Here is a 13,001-nt window from a genome sequence, read left to right on the forward strand (position 1 = left end):
TTACATGTAAAAACAATTTTTAACATTCATTTAAAAATTTTTTTGAGTTCCAAATTCTCTCCCTTCCTTTCCTCCCTCCCCCTCATTGAGAAGTCAGGCAATTTGATATAGGTTATACATGTACAGTCATGCAAAACATATTTCCATATTAGTCATATTGCAAAAGAAAACACAGACCAAAAAAAAAACAAGAAAAATAGTTTAAAAAAGTATGATTTGATCTACATTCAGGCTCCATATGTTCTTTCTCTGGAGACAGATAGCATTTTTCATCATAAGTCCTTTCGAATTGTCTTGGATCATTGTATTGCTAAGACTAGCTAAGTCATTCACAGTTGATCATTATACATTTATTGCTGTTACTATGTAACAATTTTCTCCTGGTTCTGCTCCTTTCACTTTGCCTCAGTTCATTTAAGTCTTTCCAGGTTTTTCTGAAAGCATCCTGCTTATTATTTCATATAGTACAATATTATTCCATCACAATCATATACCATTACTTGTTCAGCCATTCCCCAGTTGATGGACATCCCCTCAGTTTCTAGTTATTTGCTACCACAAAAAGAGCTGCTATAAATAATTTCTTTTTACATATCATCCTTTTCCTTTTTTTTTGTCTCTGTAGTATACAGTCCTAGTAGTGGCATTGCTTGGTCAAAGGGTTTGGTGCAGTTTTATAGAACTTTGGGTGTCATTCCAAATTGCTCTCCAGAATGATTGAATCAATTCACAACTTCACCAACCACTAGTGTCTCAGTTTTCCTACTTCCCCTCCAACATTTGTCATTTTCTTTTTCTATCATATTAGCTAATCTGATAAGTGTAGGGTGGTACCTCAGAGTTGTTTAAATTTGAATTCCTCTAATTAGTAGTGATGTAGAGCATTTTTGTGTGACTATAGATAGCTTTGGTTACTTTGCCTGAAAATTGCCTGTTCATATCCTTTGGCCATTTATCAGTTGAGGAATGGAGCTTATTTTTTAAAGACTTGACTCAGTTTTCTATATATTTGAGAAATAAGGCCTTTATCAGAGAAACTTGCTGCAAAAATTTTTTCATACTTATGATTACTGAGAATTTCCCTCTCTCCTATTTTTCTCCCTGTTTATTCTACTCTCTCTGCCCTTTTACCCTGTCCTCCCTCAAAAGTGTTTTCTTTTTGACTACCACCTCCCTCAATCTACCCTCCCTTCTATCAGCACCTCCCTCCCCTTCTCTTTTCCCCTTCCTCCCCTGATTTCCTGTAGAGTAAGATAGATTTTCATACCCAATTGAATGTGTATGCTATTGCTTCTATGAACCAGTTTCAATGAGAGTAAGGTTCAAGCATCCCCCATCATATCCCCCATCTTCCCCTACACTATAAAAGCTCCTTTGTAGCTCTTTTATGTTAGATAATTTACCCCAGTCTGCCTCTTCCTTTTCCCTTCTCCCAGTGCATTCCTTTTTATCCCCTCTTAATTTTAATTTTTTAGACATCATCCCCTCATGGTCAACTTATACATGTGCCTTTTAAATATATTCCTTCTAACTGCACTAATAAAAAGTTCTTAAGAGTTAAAAGTATCATCTTCCCATGTAGGAATGCAAACTGTTAATCTTATTGAATCTCTTAAGATTTTTCTTTCCTGTTTACTTTTTTATGCTCCTCTTTTTGAATCATATTTGACAGTCAGATTTTCTATTCAGCTCTGGTATTTTTATCAGGAATGCTTGAAAGTCCTCCGTTTTACTAAATATTCATTTTTCCCCTGAAGAAATACTCAGTTTTGCTGGGTCGGTGGTTCTTGGTTGTAATCCTAATTCCTTTGCCCATTAGAATATAATATTCCAGGTTCTCCAGTCCTTTAATGTAGAAGCTGCTGAATCTTGTGTTAGCTTGACTGTGGCTCCATGATATTTAATTGTTTCTTTCTTACCGCTTGTAATGTTTTCTCCTTGAGCTAGGAGCCCTGGAATTTGGTTGTGCTATTCCTGTGAGTTTTTATTTTGGGATCTCTTTCAGGAGGAGGTTGGTGAATTCTTTCAAATTCTATTTTTACCCTTTGGTTCTAGGATATCAGGACAGTTTTCCTTAATAATTTCTTGAAAGATGATTCTAGACTCTTTTTCTGATTGTGGCTTTCAGGGAGTCCAATGATTCTTAAATTGTGTCTCCTCAAATCTATTTTCTAGGGCTATTGTTTTTACAATGAGATGGTTCTCATTTTCTTCTAATAACTCACATTCCAACCCCTCCCATGTCCTACACGTCCAAGCAGTCATTTAGTGCTACCCATTCTGCCTTCACATCTTTTGCATCACTTCTTTACTCCCCACCCACATGACTGTCCATTCTTGTCCAGGGCCTTATCATCCCTTGCCTGTATTCTTCTATAGCTTCTCTATGTTCCTTGTATAATCCATCACAACTGCCTAATTGATACTCCTAAAGCACAGAAGTGACCTTGTCAGTCTTTCATTGAAAAAGCTCCAGTGGCTTCCTCTGGCCCCCGAGATAAAATGGAAACTCCTCCATTTGGCTTTTAAAACCATTCACAATCTGAATCTAATCTTACCTTTCCGGACATATTACTCATTGCCCCCCATCATATACTCTGAATTCTACATTTAGACTTAAACAGCTGTGCATCATCTCAAACTGTTCTTCATACCTGAAAGTCCATCTCCCATATCTGTAGATTTGTACAAGCTTCCCCCATAACCTGGAATGTATTCCTTCCTCTTCTGTCCGTCTTAGAATCATTGTCTTCAGAAGCTGCCTTCTACATGAGGTCTTTCCTGGTACCCCCAAATATTGAGACCTCTTGCCTCACTTCAGTATTACTTTGTGATTAGTTTTTGTGTTTTCTTTACTCATCTATGTACATGATATTTCCCTCAGTAGAATAGAAGCTCCTTGAGGGCAAGAACTGCTTCATCTTTGTCTAATGTCTTGAGCCTAGCACAGTGCCAAACACTTAATAAATGCTGTTGATTGATTGATTGACTGGATGATACTCATATTAGATTTCCGTGCTCTGTTTGTCTCCCACAAGTCAGGGGCAAGATGAGTGGTACCTAGAACCATCTTGACACCAGGCATCTCTTCTGAGGGTTTCCAAAGTGTGAGGCCTTTCTTCTTTCCTGATATTCCTGATAGTGAAGTCCCCTTTCCTTTGCCTTCATTTTCATAGTAATCATCTGAGGGATGATATCAGAGAGAGCCTTAAGATATGGGTGGGGAGATGTGGAGGACTTGGAAGCATAGTCTTTGGCAAAGAGCAAGATGTTCTTTTTTTGCAGTTCTTTTGGGCTAAACAGTTTTCTTTTGTTTGCAGGCATCAACTACCAGCGACTAGTGAGGGCAGAACAAGGACTATCCATCAGAAGTCATCGAAATTCCACTGTGTGAGTACTCAGAATGGAGGTATGGGAGAAGATAGACTCATAGACCCTTTGATTTAATTGCTTACCTCTGCAACTCTAGGAAGCAAGAAACCAAACCTGGGTGAGAAGTGGAAGAAAGGGAGGTTTATGCCATTATTCTTTAATAACCCTCTATACTATGCCATATAGAGCTGATTCTCTGGGCCCCTTGGGAATTCATTAGCATAGTTAAAAGTTTGAGTCTTCTTTAGGTCTGCCATTTCAGATTAAGTTGTGGGATAGGGTGAGCAAGTCCATGCTTTTAGAATTTTATTTTGTATCCTGGACTATCTTAACAACGTCTTTGCCAGGCCTACCCAGTATTCTCCTCAGGGATATAAGTTAAGTTTAAAATACAAAGACCCAGGGAAGAGGTTATTCTGGAGTGAGCCTCAAACCCTACCCTTCCCATAAAACCTGAACTCATTGTCTCATCTAGCACCGTACTACTTTTGAACCCCATGGAGGTACAGACTGAATTCTTATCTGTGGCCAATAAGATGAGTTTCCCGGAACCTTCTCCTCACAGTGCCTATGTCACATTGCTGCAACATGCTTACCAGGCCACCTTTGGGGTATGCTGTGACCTGGTCCGCCTACACCACATGCTTCAGGTACAAATGCCAACCTGTCCTCTTGGAACTTGGGGGAGTGGGGCTTGCAGACATATGGGTTCGTTAATATTCAGTACTGGGGAAAGGCAGGAGAGCTTTTGCAGATAGATACCAATCTTACCCTCTCTTAGGGCCTGATCTGCTTAGGACTTGAGGAGTAAATTTTTAATAATGAAAACCAGCCAGTAGAAATATATAGTGAATCCTTCATCCATAGAAATATTCAAACAGATCAGAAATAATGTAGAGAGAATTTCTGTACTTGAGGAGAGAGGGGCAGAGAGATTAGATGATCTCTGGGGTCCTATCTTTATGATTCTGTGGTCATGATGTGAACTAATGGGGAGCCATCCCTTTTGGCAGGTACAAGAATATGGGTAATGATCAGTCTGCCCAGAGCAGTATTTTTTCACATGACACCTTATATCATATCAATATCAGATCATATCAAATAGCTGTGGATAATTCACCACTTCCCCAAGCTTCCTGATATCCTAATGAAGAAAATAATATTTGTAATAATTTCCTCATAGGATTGTGGTGAAAAGAGAATTTTGTAAACTATAAAGAGATATATAAATTGAATAATCATCTTCTGATGGCTGGTGGGTAGGATAGCTGTGACTTAGGCATGGGGGGGTGGTACTAAAGGTGGGGAAGATGCTGAAGGTTTTCATGATTAGAATTTTTCATTGTGGATGCTGACCAGAGTATTTATTAGGTTCACTTTAGGTAGGAACAAAGGCAAAATGCTAGAAGTGTTTTGAGGTTGTTTATATGTGTATAGGTGAGAGAGAGACAGAGAAAGAGAGATTGTAATATAGTAGAATATGTAATTGAGAGAATTAAGTTTTTATTTCAGTAAGATTATGACATGGGACAATATATTTCCTTTCTCTGGACTTCAGTTTCCTCAGGAAATTGGGTGATCCTTTCTAGCTCAGGTATCCTGTTCCTTTTCTTGTACTTCCTTCCAGGAGGTCACCAGATCACCAGGAAGAGGGGATTACCGAGTTGGGGTAGGGACTGGTTGGTCAGTGCCTTAAGAGTTCAAAGATCAAACATTGAAGGGCTTGAGTTACTCTGGGGGAGAACGAGGGCTTTGGGGCAGGAATGATGGGCTGCTAGAGCACGAGTGCAGTGTCGGACCTTGTCTACTCTGTGGTGGTGTTTTTAGTCCAAGACGCTAACTGAACTGGAGGCCATCTTTGAGGAGACTACGGAGGCTCAGGAACTAGCATCTGCCATCAGAGACCCTAAGGAGGCCCGACAGTGGCTGAAAGCCAAGCTGAAGGCTGTAGGAGAGAGAGCTGGCTTCCCCTATATCTCAGGTAAGACTCTGGGGCAAGGAAGATGGATTCGAAGGAAACAAATTTTCCAAAGTTTTTTTATTGAATATTTACTGTGTACACTTCTACAAACATTCTCCCCCAAGGGAGGTGACCTGGGGTCCCCAAATGATATGCTGCTGGAGTGCAAGATTTGGCAGGTTTTACCAAGTTGGAAAGTTTCTAAGTGTGATCATAATGATAGGTTGTGCTTGTCATCTAAGGACCAGCATTGTGGTCATGCTCACTACCTTCCACCTCTGTACTTGAAAAAAAATATTTATGGTAGATGGGTATGAAGTTTTTTCCACCTTGTCTTTTCCTTCATGTGGAAGCCAAAGTATAGATTGACTTTTTTTTTTTTGAAGATCTTGTCAGGTTTTTTGTAAAATTTCACCACAACCTAGCCAAGGGTTATAAGTTAGGTGGAGCAGGTAGCTCAGGTTTGCTATTGTCACAACATGGGACATTCCTAGATCATTCAATAGTTAATTAAAAAGGAGATTTACTTACCTATAGTATAGAAAAGATACTTAAGTTAATGATATTTAGCTCAGGTAACATGACCTCCTTCTCCATATAAAAATACTTCTGGTCAACAGAGAAGGATGTGATGATTGGGAGCATCCACCAAGCCTGAAAGTCCCTGGATGTGCCTCTTTTACAAAAGCTCTTGGATGCCCAGGAAATGACAGTGCTTGAATCTTAACCCCTGGGGTCAATCAAGCCTTGTGGATACATTTCTTGCCTTTTAGGGAAAGAACTAGCCCAGCCTACAAGAAAGGAGCAGAAACCCTGGTAGATACTTGTTACGTCATACAACACATCCCCTGAAATGATTCTTTTTGTTACCCTTGGACATGCAATTAAGTCAATCCTGCCAACTCTTTTAGTTACTTCAACTGAAAGAATTTCTGAGTCATTTCATTTCACTGCAACCTCTATTTCATCTGGATTAATTTATAAAAAGAATGTTATTATAGATGTGGTTCATTTCCTCCAGTATATCAATCATTTTTCCTTGGGAATAAGTCGCCCATATATGTTTGTGTGTGGCCTAGCCTCTTTTCCACCATTCTACCACAGTCTCTGTAGAAGCTTAAAGGGACCACACAGAAGGGAAGGCCATTTTTAATTTTAATTTTTATTTATCTTCAAGTTGCCATATCCAAATAATTCATCACTTAGTTTCCAAACTACTTTGGATGAGCCTCTCTATATTTATTGAAACTGGTGCATAGCAAACAATCTGTGGTTGGGCCTGTCCTTTCCAGTTCAGTATAAATGAAGCCTAACAAATTTTGTGCTCTAGCAAGAGCCTTGGAGGACCCCAGGATATGATGAGGAATCAGAGGAGGTCTTTCATGGAGGAACACACACATGAAACTCAAAAGTTAACTAACAGTGCAAGACATTGTATGACAAATGCCATAAGTGCTGTAGGAGTTCAGATGATGGGAGTATTCATTATTCACTAGAGTGGTGCCTTCATGGAGGAGGTATGACCTGAAGGCTTGATAGGAAAGAAGTGGGAAAGTTATTGTCTCTTACTATTACTCTTTTACCATATGGGCAGAAAAGGGTAAGGGAACTAGCAACTGAATCTAGTGACCAGGGTGGAAGGTTCAAGATAGATAGTGGAGGAGAAGGAATGGGAAGGAATGTAACTGATTTCCAAAAGAGAAACAGTATGCTATAATAGAGACTGACTTTTGGGTCAGGGAGACTTGTGTTCAAGTACTGGCTGTGTAACTCTGGGTAAGTCACCGAGCTCCTTAGTGCCCCAGGTAAGCTGTCCAAAACTGTAAGTTATAGACTGTTTGTGGATTTGCATTAGTAGGAATTTTCTTATCAGAAACATCTTTGAATTCATAGGTGCAGGTGGGGAAACAAAACAAAACAAACTATTAGCAGGAGTGTGATACATAAGAAATATTTAGCTACACTAGGAATTTTTCTTGTAATAACTGTCCTGGCTCTCTCATTGAATAACTGAACAATGTTTCTTTTCTCTAGGCTTTACTGTCCTCCCCTGGAAAATTAGGAGTTTACATTTAGATGATCTCTTAAGGTATCTTTTTCTAGCTCTGAAATTTTATTCTTCTTATTTCTACAGAGACAGCTCAGCCCTGTAAGCTGTATACCATTCCCATTCCAGTAGCCAGGTGTTACACCTATAGTTGGAATCAGGACAGCTTTGGTAAGGAATCTGTGTGGCAATTCTCCAGCTGATACCAAAGAAATTTTATCTGCTGCTTCCCTCCCCGCCTCTGTTTTGGCTTCAGCTTCTTCCTGGCTTCTATGACAGCCATCCATTATTCTGGGACCTGTAGCTCTCACTCTCCTACTAGTTCTCAGAGGTAACTAGTCAGGCTCATTCCATTGAAATACAAAAACCCTTAGAGTCAGCATCTAGCTGGTAGAGTTTGGGTTAGTTTTGGAGGTGGGGATCCTTGTGCTCGATTTCAGTCCTCTGACTAAACGGTGATATTACCTGATACACATCCCTGGCTTGTCTCTTCCTATAAAATAATCTGGAGAGAGTTATCCTTGCTAATGCTCACTCTGGACATCTTTGAAAGAGGCTTCTTCAAAGTGTAAAGGTTTCTGAATTTCTGAAAAGAAAGTCCTCTAGTGAGTAAACTCAATTCAATAATTAATGATTTGTACCAAGTACTTTGTTAAGCACTAGAAGAACTATGAAGTTTAGATAAGACACACCCTCTGCCCCTATGGAACTTGCAGTTTAGAGAGAGGGGAGAGAACATTGACATGTAATTAAAACATAGCATATATAATATTTTTTTTGAAATGCTTTATTAAGTACTGATTTACATCATTCGTTTCCGCCAGATTTTGAGTTACAAATTTTCTCGCCATTTTTCCCCTACCCACCGCCCCAAAATAGCAGTCCCACAGGATATCCCCTCCTCCAATCTGCTGTCTTCCATATTTTCTCCCATACCCCTTTTGACTTTTCTAGTGGATCTCTACATCCCAGTGCCTGTATATCTTATTTCCCAATTACATGTAAAATAGTATTAATAATAGTATATATATTTGAGTATTTGATTTTAAAACTCTGAATTCCAGATTCATTCCCTTCCTCCCTTGTCACCCACCCTTACTGGGAAGATAAGCAGTTCAGTATAGGTTATACATGTGTGGCTAATGCAAAACAATAACATAGTAGATATAATGTAAAAGACTGACTATATTTCCCTCCCTCCTATCCCACCTCCCACTTATTCTATTCTCTACTTTGGTCCTGTCCCTTTTCAAAAGTGGGTGCTTCCAACTTCCCTTCCCCCAAGCCTGCCCTCCTTTCCATCATCCCCCCTCTCATCCCCTTCCACTCCTGTTCTCCTGAAGGGTGAGATACCCTATTTAGTGTGTATTTCGTTCCCTCCTCAAGCCAAATTCAATGGGAATAAGTTTGACCCATGCCCTTTTGCCTTCCTATTCTTCCCCTCCATTGTAACCATTTTCCCTTGCCTCTTCTATATGAGATAGTTTATCCCATTCTGTCTCTCCCCATCTCCTTTCGTTATATTCCTCTCTCACCTCTTAATTTCACCTTTTAAGTATCGTCCCTTCCTGTTAAATTGGTCCTGTGCCCTCTATCTATGTATACCTGCAAACATATATACGCACATTCACATATGTATTCATATGCCCATATACCCTCATATATGGACATATATATATATATATATTTCTATTCCCTTCAACTATTTTCATACTGAGAAAAGTTTCATCAGTTACAATTATTGTTTTTCCATGTAGGAATGTTATTAGTTCAACTTTGATAAGCTCCTTATGATATCTTTCCCCTGTTTACCTTCTCATGCTTCTCTTGCTTCTTGTATCTGAATGTCAAATTTTCTATTCAACTCTGGTTTTTTTCAGCAAGAATGCTTGAAAGTCCTCTATTCCACTGAATGACCATATTTTCCCCTGAAACATGATACTTGGTTTTGCTGGATAGGTGACTCTTGGTTTTAATCCCAGCTCCTTTGCCCTCCAGAATATCATATTCCAAGCCCTTTGATCCCTCAGTGTAGAAGCTGCCAGATCCTTGGTTATCCTGATTGCGTTTCCACAATATTCAAATTGTTTCTTCCTGGCTGCTTGTAATATTCTGTCCTTAATCTGGGAATTCCAGAACCTGGCTATAATATTCCTAGGAGTTTTCTTTTTTGGGATCTTTTTCAGGAGGTGATCGGTGGATTCTTTCAACCTCTGTTTTGCTCTCTGGTTCTAAAACATCAGGGCAGTTTTCTTTGAGAACTTCCTGGAAGATGATTTCTTGGTTCTTACTTTGATCATGGCTTTCAGGTAGTCCAATAATTTTTAAATGATCTCTCCTGGATCTATTTTCCAGGTCAGTGGTTTTTGCCATGAGATATTTCACATTGCCTTCTATTCTTTCATTTGTTTGGATCTGTTTAACAGCATCTTCATTTCTCATAAAGTCATTAGCTTCCATTTGCTCCAATCTAATTCTGAAGCAATGATTGTCCTTAGTGAGCTTTTGAGATTCCTTTTCCATGGCAGATTCGACTTTTTAAGGCATTCTTCTCCTCATTGCCTTTTTTGAGCCTCTTTTGCCATTTGAGTTAGTCTATTTTTTAAGGTATGATTTTCCTCACTCAGGCTGTTGACTCTCATTTTGTAATTTTCTTGCATCGTTCTCATTTCTCTTCCCAGTTTTTCTTCCACTTCTCTTATCTGCTTCTTAAGGTCCTCTGTGGCCTGTAACCAGCTTGTTTCCTTTCAAGCTTTTGGTGTAGGAGTTCTAACTTCACTGTCTTCCTCCTGTTCCATGCTTTGCTCCTTTTTGTCCCCAAAATAGGAGTCTAATGTTGGAATCTTCTGTCTGCTTTGTTTCCTTTGCCTGGTCATGTCACCCCTCAGTCACTTGACCCCTGGGCTTTTTGCCACAGTAGGACTCTGCCACCAGACAGGGGAGCTTTTGTCCCAAACACTGGGCTTTTCTCAGCTGTCAGAGGTATTAGATGGGTGCCCTCTCTGAGGTCTCCACACACTCTGGCAAGCTGGACACACACCCCAGGACCTCCACCCTAGACTGCAATCCAGATCTAAGCAGGTTAAAGCAAGAGTGATTACCCCTCAGACTGGTGCTTGGCCCCCTACACTCTGCAGGCCAGGAGCTGAAACTGCCATGTGGCATTGGCTTCTTGCCCTGGGGGCAAAAGCCATGCACCCCCACTTACTGGCTCCCAAAGTCCAGACTGCACTGACCTCTCACTTTGTCCTTTGCATCTACCTACCATCCCAGCTGCTGGTGATCTGGGGTCCCTCTGGCAGGTGGCTGGTCAGGCCCGCCCTGGGGCTAAAGCCTCTGTGTGGGGCTAGGCTCGGCTCCCGAGCACTGTGCTGGCCGATTCCTGCCGGCCTGCCGGGATATCCTTAGTGGGAGGTTAGCTTCTCTGTGTCATTTTGTGGGTTCTGCAGCTCCAAAGTTTGTTCAGAGTCTCCTTTTTACATGGATTGGGGAAGGTGGAAGCCCGAGCAGTGGGGAGGTCCTGCTTCTACTCCGCCATCTTGACTCAGCCCCTACTTGCATGTATAATATTTGTATGAGAAGTATGGTGAAGCTCTATAGATAGGTAAGATCTGAGGGAGGAGATGCTTTTTCATAAACTTATTCATTTATTTTCAAATGCATTTAAATGCATAAATAAACAATCCTTCATTGACTCCCGACCCACCAGTGAACAAACAAACAAATCCTTATTATGAACATGGCATAATCCATTAAAATAGATTCCTGCTTTGGCCATATCTTTTTTCGCATTTAAAGTTATTACATCCTTGGAAGGAGGTGAGTGTTTAATCTCTTGGACTTATGGTGCATCATTGCTCAAACTTGTAAAGCCTTTCAAAGTTATTTTTCTTTGTAATTTTATTATCACTGTATAAATTGTTTTCAAGTTCATAGAGATTTCCCTAGTTTTCTTTGAAACTGTCCCTTTTGTTATTTGTTATATAGTATGATCATTCCATTACATTCAAATACCTTAGTTTGGTTAGCCAGTCTCCAAATGAAGGACACTCCCTTAGTTTACCACATTGGGCTGCTATGAAAAGTGCAGCTATAAAAATTTCTTTTATATATGGATCTTTTTCTTCTTTGATTTTTTTTGAGGGTATAGAACAAGGAATGGTATAGCTGGGTCAATAGGATAGAGCTTAGTAACTCTGGAGGCATAGTCACTCTATCAACAGCTCTAGGGTGCCTGTTTTCCTGTAACCTCTCCATCATTTATTATTTTCTTCTTTTGTCATCTTTACCAATTTATGAATGTGAGATTGAACCTCAAAGCTGCTTTAATTTGTATTTCTATTAGTATCTATGATTCAGGACATTTTTATATAGTTGTTGATAGCCCTTTACACATTTTAATCCTTTGACCTTTCATCTATTGGGGAATCATTCTTAGTCTTATAAAGTTGAATCACTGGGGGATGCAAAGAAAGGAAAAAGACAGCATCTGCTCTCAGGCAGCTCACAGTCTAATGGGGGAAGGAGAAGAACATCTAAACAACCACCTACAAATAAACTACAAATAGGATAAATTAGAAATAATCAACAGAAGGAAGAAGGCACTAGAAACAAAAAGGATTGGGAAAGGCTTCCTATAGAAGATGGGACTTGAAGGAAGCTGGAAGGCAGAGAGGAGGAGGGGAAGCATTCTAGACATGAGTGATAGATAAGATAGCCAATGATTCACACAGAATATGAAGATGAAAAGGAACAGCAAGGAGATCAGTATTGCTGGATCAGAGTATATGGAGGGAGCATGAAGGAGCATAAGAGAGCATATAAAAAAGTTGGTATTTTATGTTATATAATCTTCTTGATTACTTGCTTATTAATGAATTCTTCCCCTATCCATAGATTCTAAAAGGCAGTTTCTTCTTGCTCCTGTAATTTGTTAGGATATAATCTTTTATATTTAGGTCATATATCCATTTGGAGCTTATCTTGGTATGTAGTATGACATATTAGTCTAAGTGTTATTTTTGCCAGACAACCATCTAGTTTTCTTGATAATTTTTTGTCAAGTAGTGAGTCTTTTTCCCAATACCTGGGGTCTTTGGGTTTATCAAATATGCTAGTGTGTTTGTTTGCTTCTGAATGTTGTGTATTTAATTTGTTCCACTGATGAACCTTTCTATTTTTTAACCAATTTTGAATCATTTTAATGAGTATTGCTTTGTAGTATCTGGCACTGATAGATCCCTTTCCTTCCTACTTTTTTTCATTATTATCCTTGAGATTTTTGACGTTTTGTTCTTCCATATGAATTTGGCTATTATTTTTTATAGTTCAGTGCACAGCATTGAGTAAATTAATATTGTTAATAATTCAATATTAATATAGTATTTAATTTTATCATCTTGGCTACACATAGGAACAATTAATATTTAGATCTTAATTATTTAGATCTATCTTTATTTCTGCATGAGCTTAGAATGCCATTGGGACATTCAGACAGCAGTGTCCTGTAGGTATTTAGAAATATCTGGACAGAGATGATAGTCAAACAAGACAAGATATGGTCAGAAGACCTGCATTCATTCAAATGCTGACTCAGACACTTACTACCTATGGAAATGTGGG

General features: G+C 39.3%; 1 protein-coding gene across 2 annotated transcripts in view; it reads left to right on the top strand.

Moving 5' to 3' along the window:
- PIK3R5 (phosphoinositide-3-kinase regulatory subunit 5) overlaps window positions 1-13,001 on the top strand; it is a 150,341-nt gene that overhangs the window by 80,139 nt on the left and 57,201 nt on the right. For both annotated transcript variants that reach the window (XM_069073089.1, XM_069073088.1), the window contains exons 6-9: window positions 3,321-3,390; window positions 3,848-4,022; window positions 5,200-5,353; window positions 7,467-7,550. In XM_069073089.1, coding sequence (XP_068929190.1) covers window positions 3,321-3,390; window positions 3,848-4,022; window positions 5,200-5,353; window positions 7,467-7,550 — 483 coding nt within the window. The remainder of the gene's footprint in view (window positions 1-3,320; window positions 3,391-3,847; window positions 4,023-5,199; window positions 5,354-7,466; window positions 7,551-13,001) is intronic.

Source organism: Petaurus breviceps, unplaced genomic scaffold (genome assembly GCF_028583685.1).
Source record: "Petaurus breviceps papuanus isolate PSGF00001 unplaced genomic scaffold, PetGlider_PUasm1.0 90865, whole genome shotgun sequence".
NCBI lineage: Eukaryota > Metazoa > Chordata > Mammalia > Diprotodontia > Petauridae > Petaurus > Petaurus breviceps.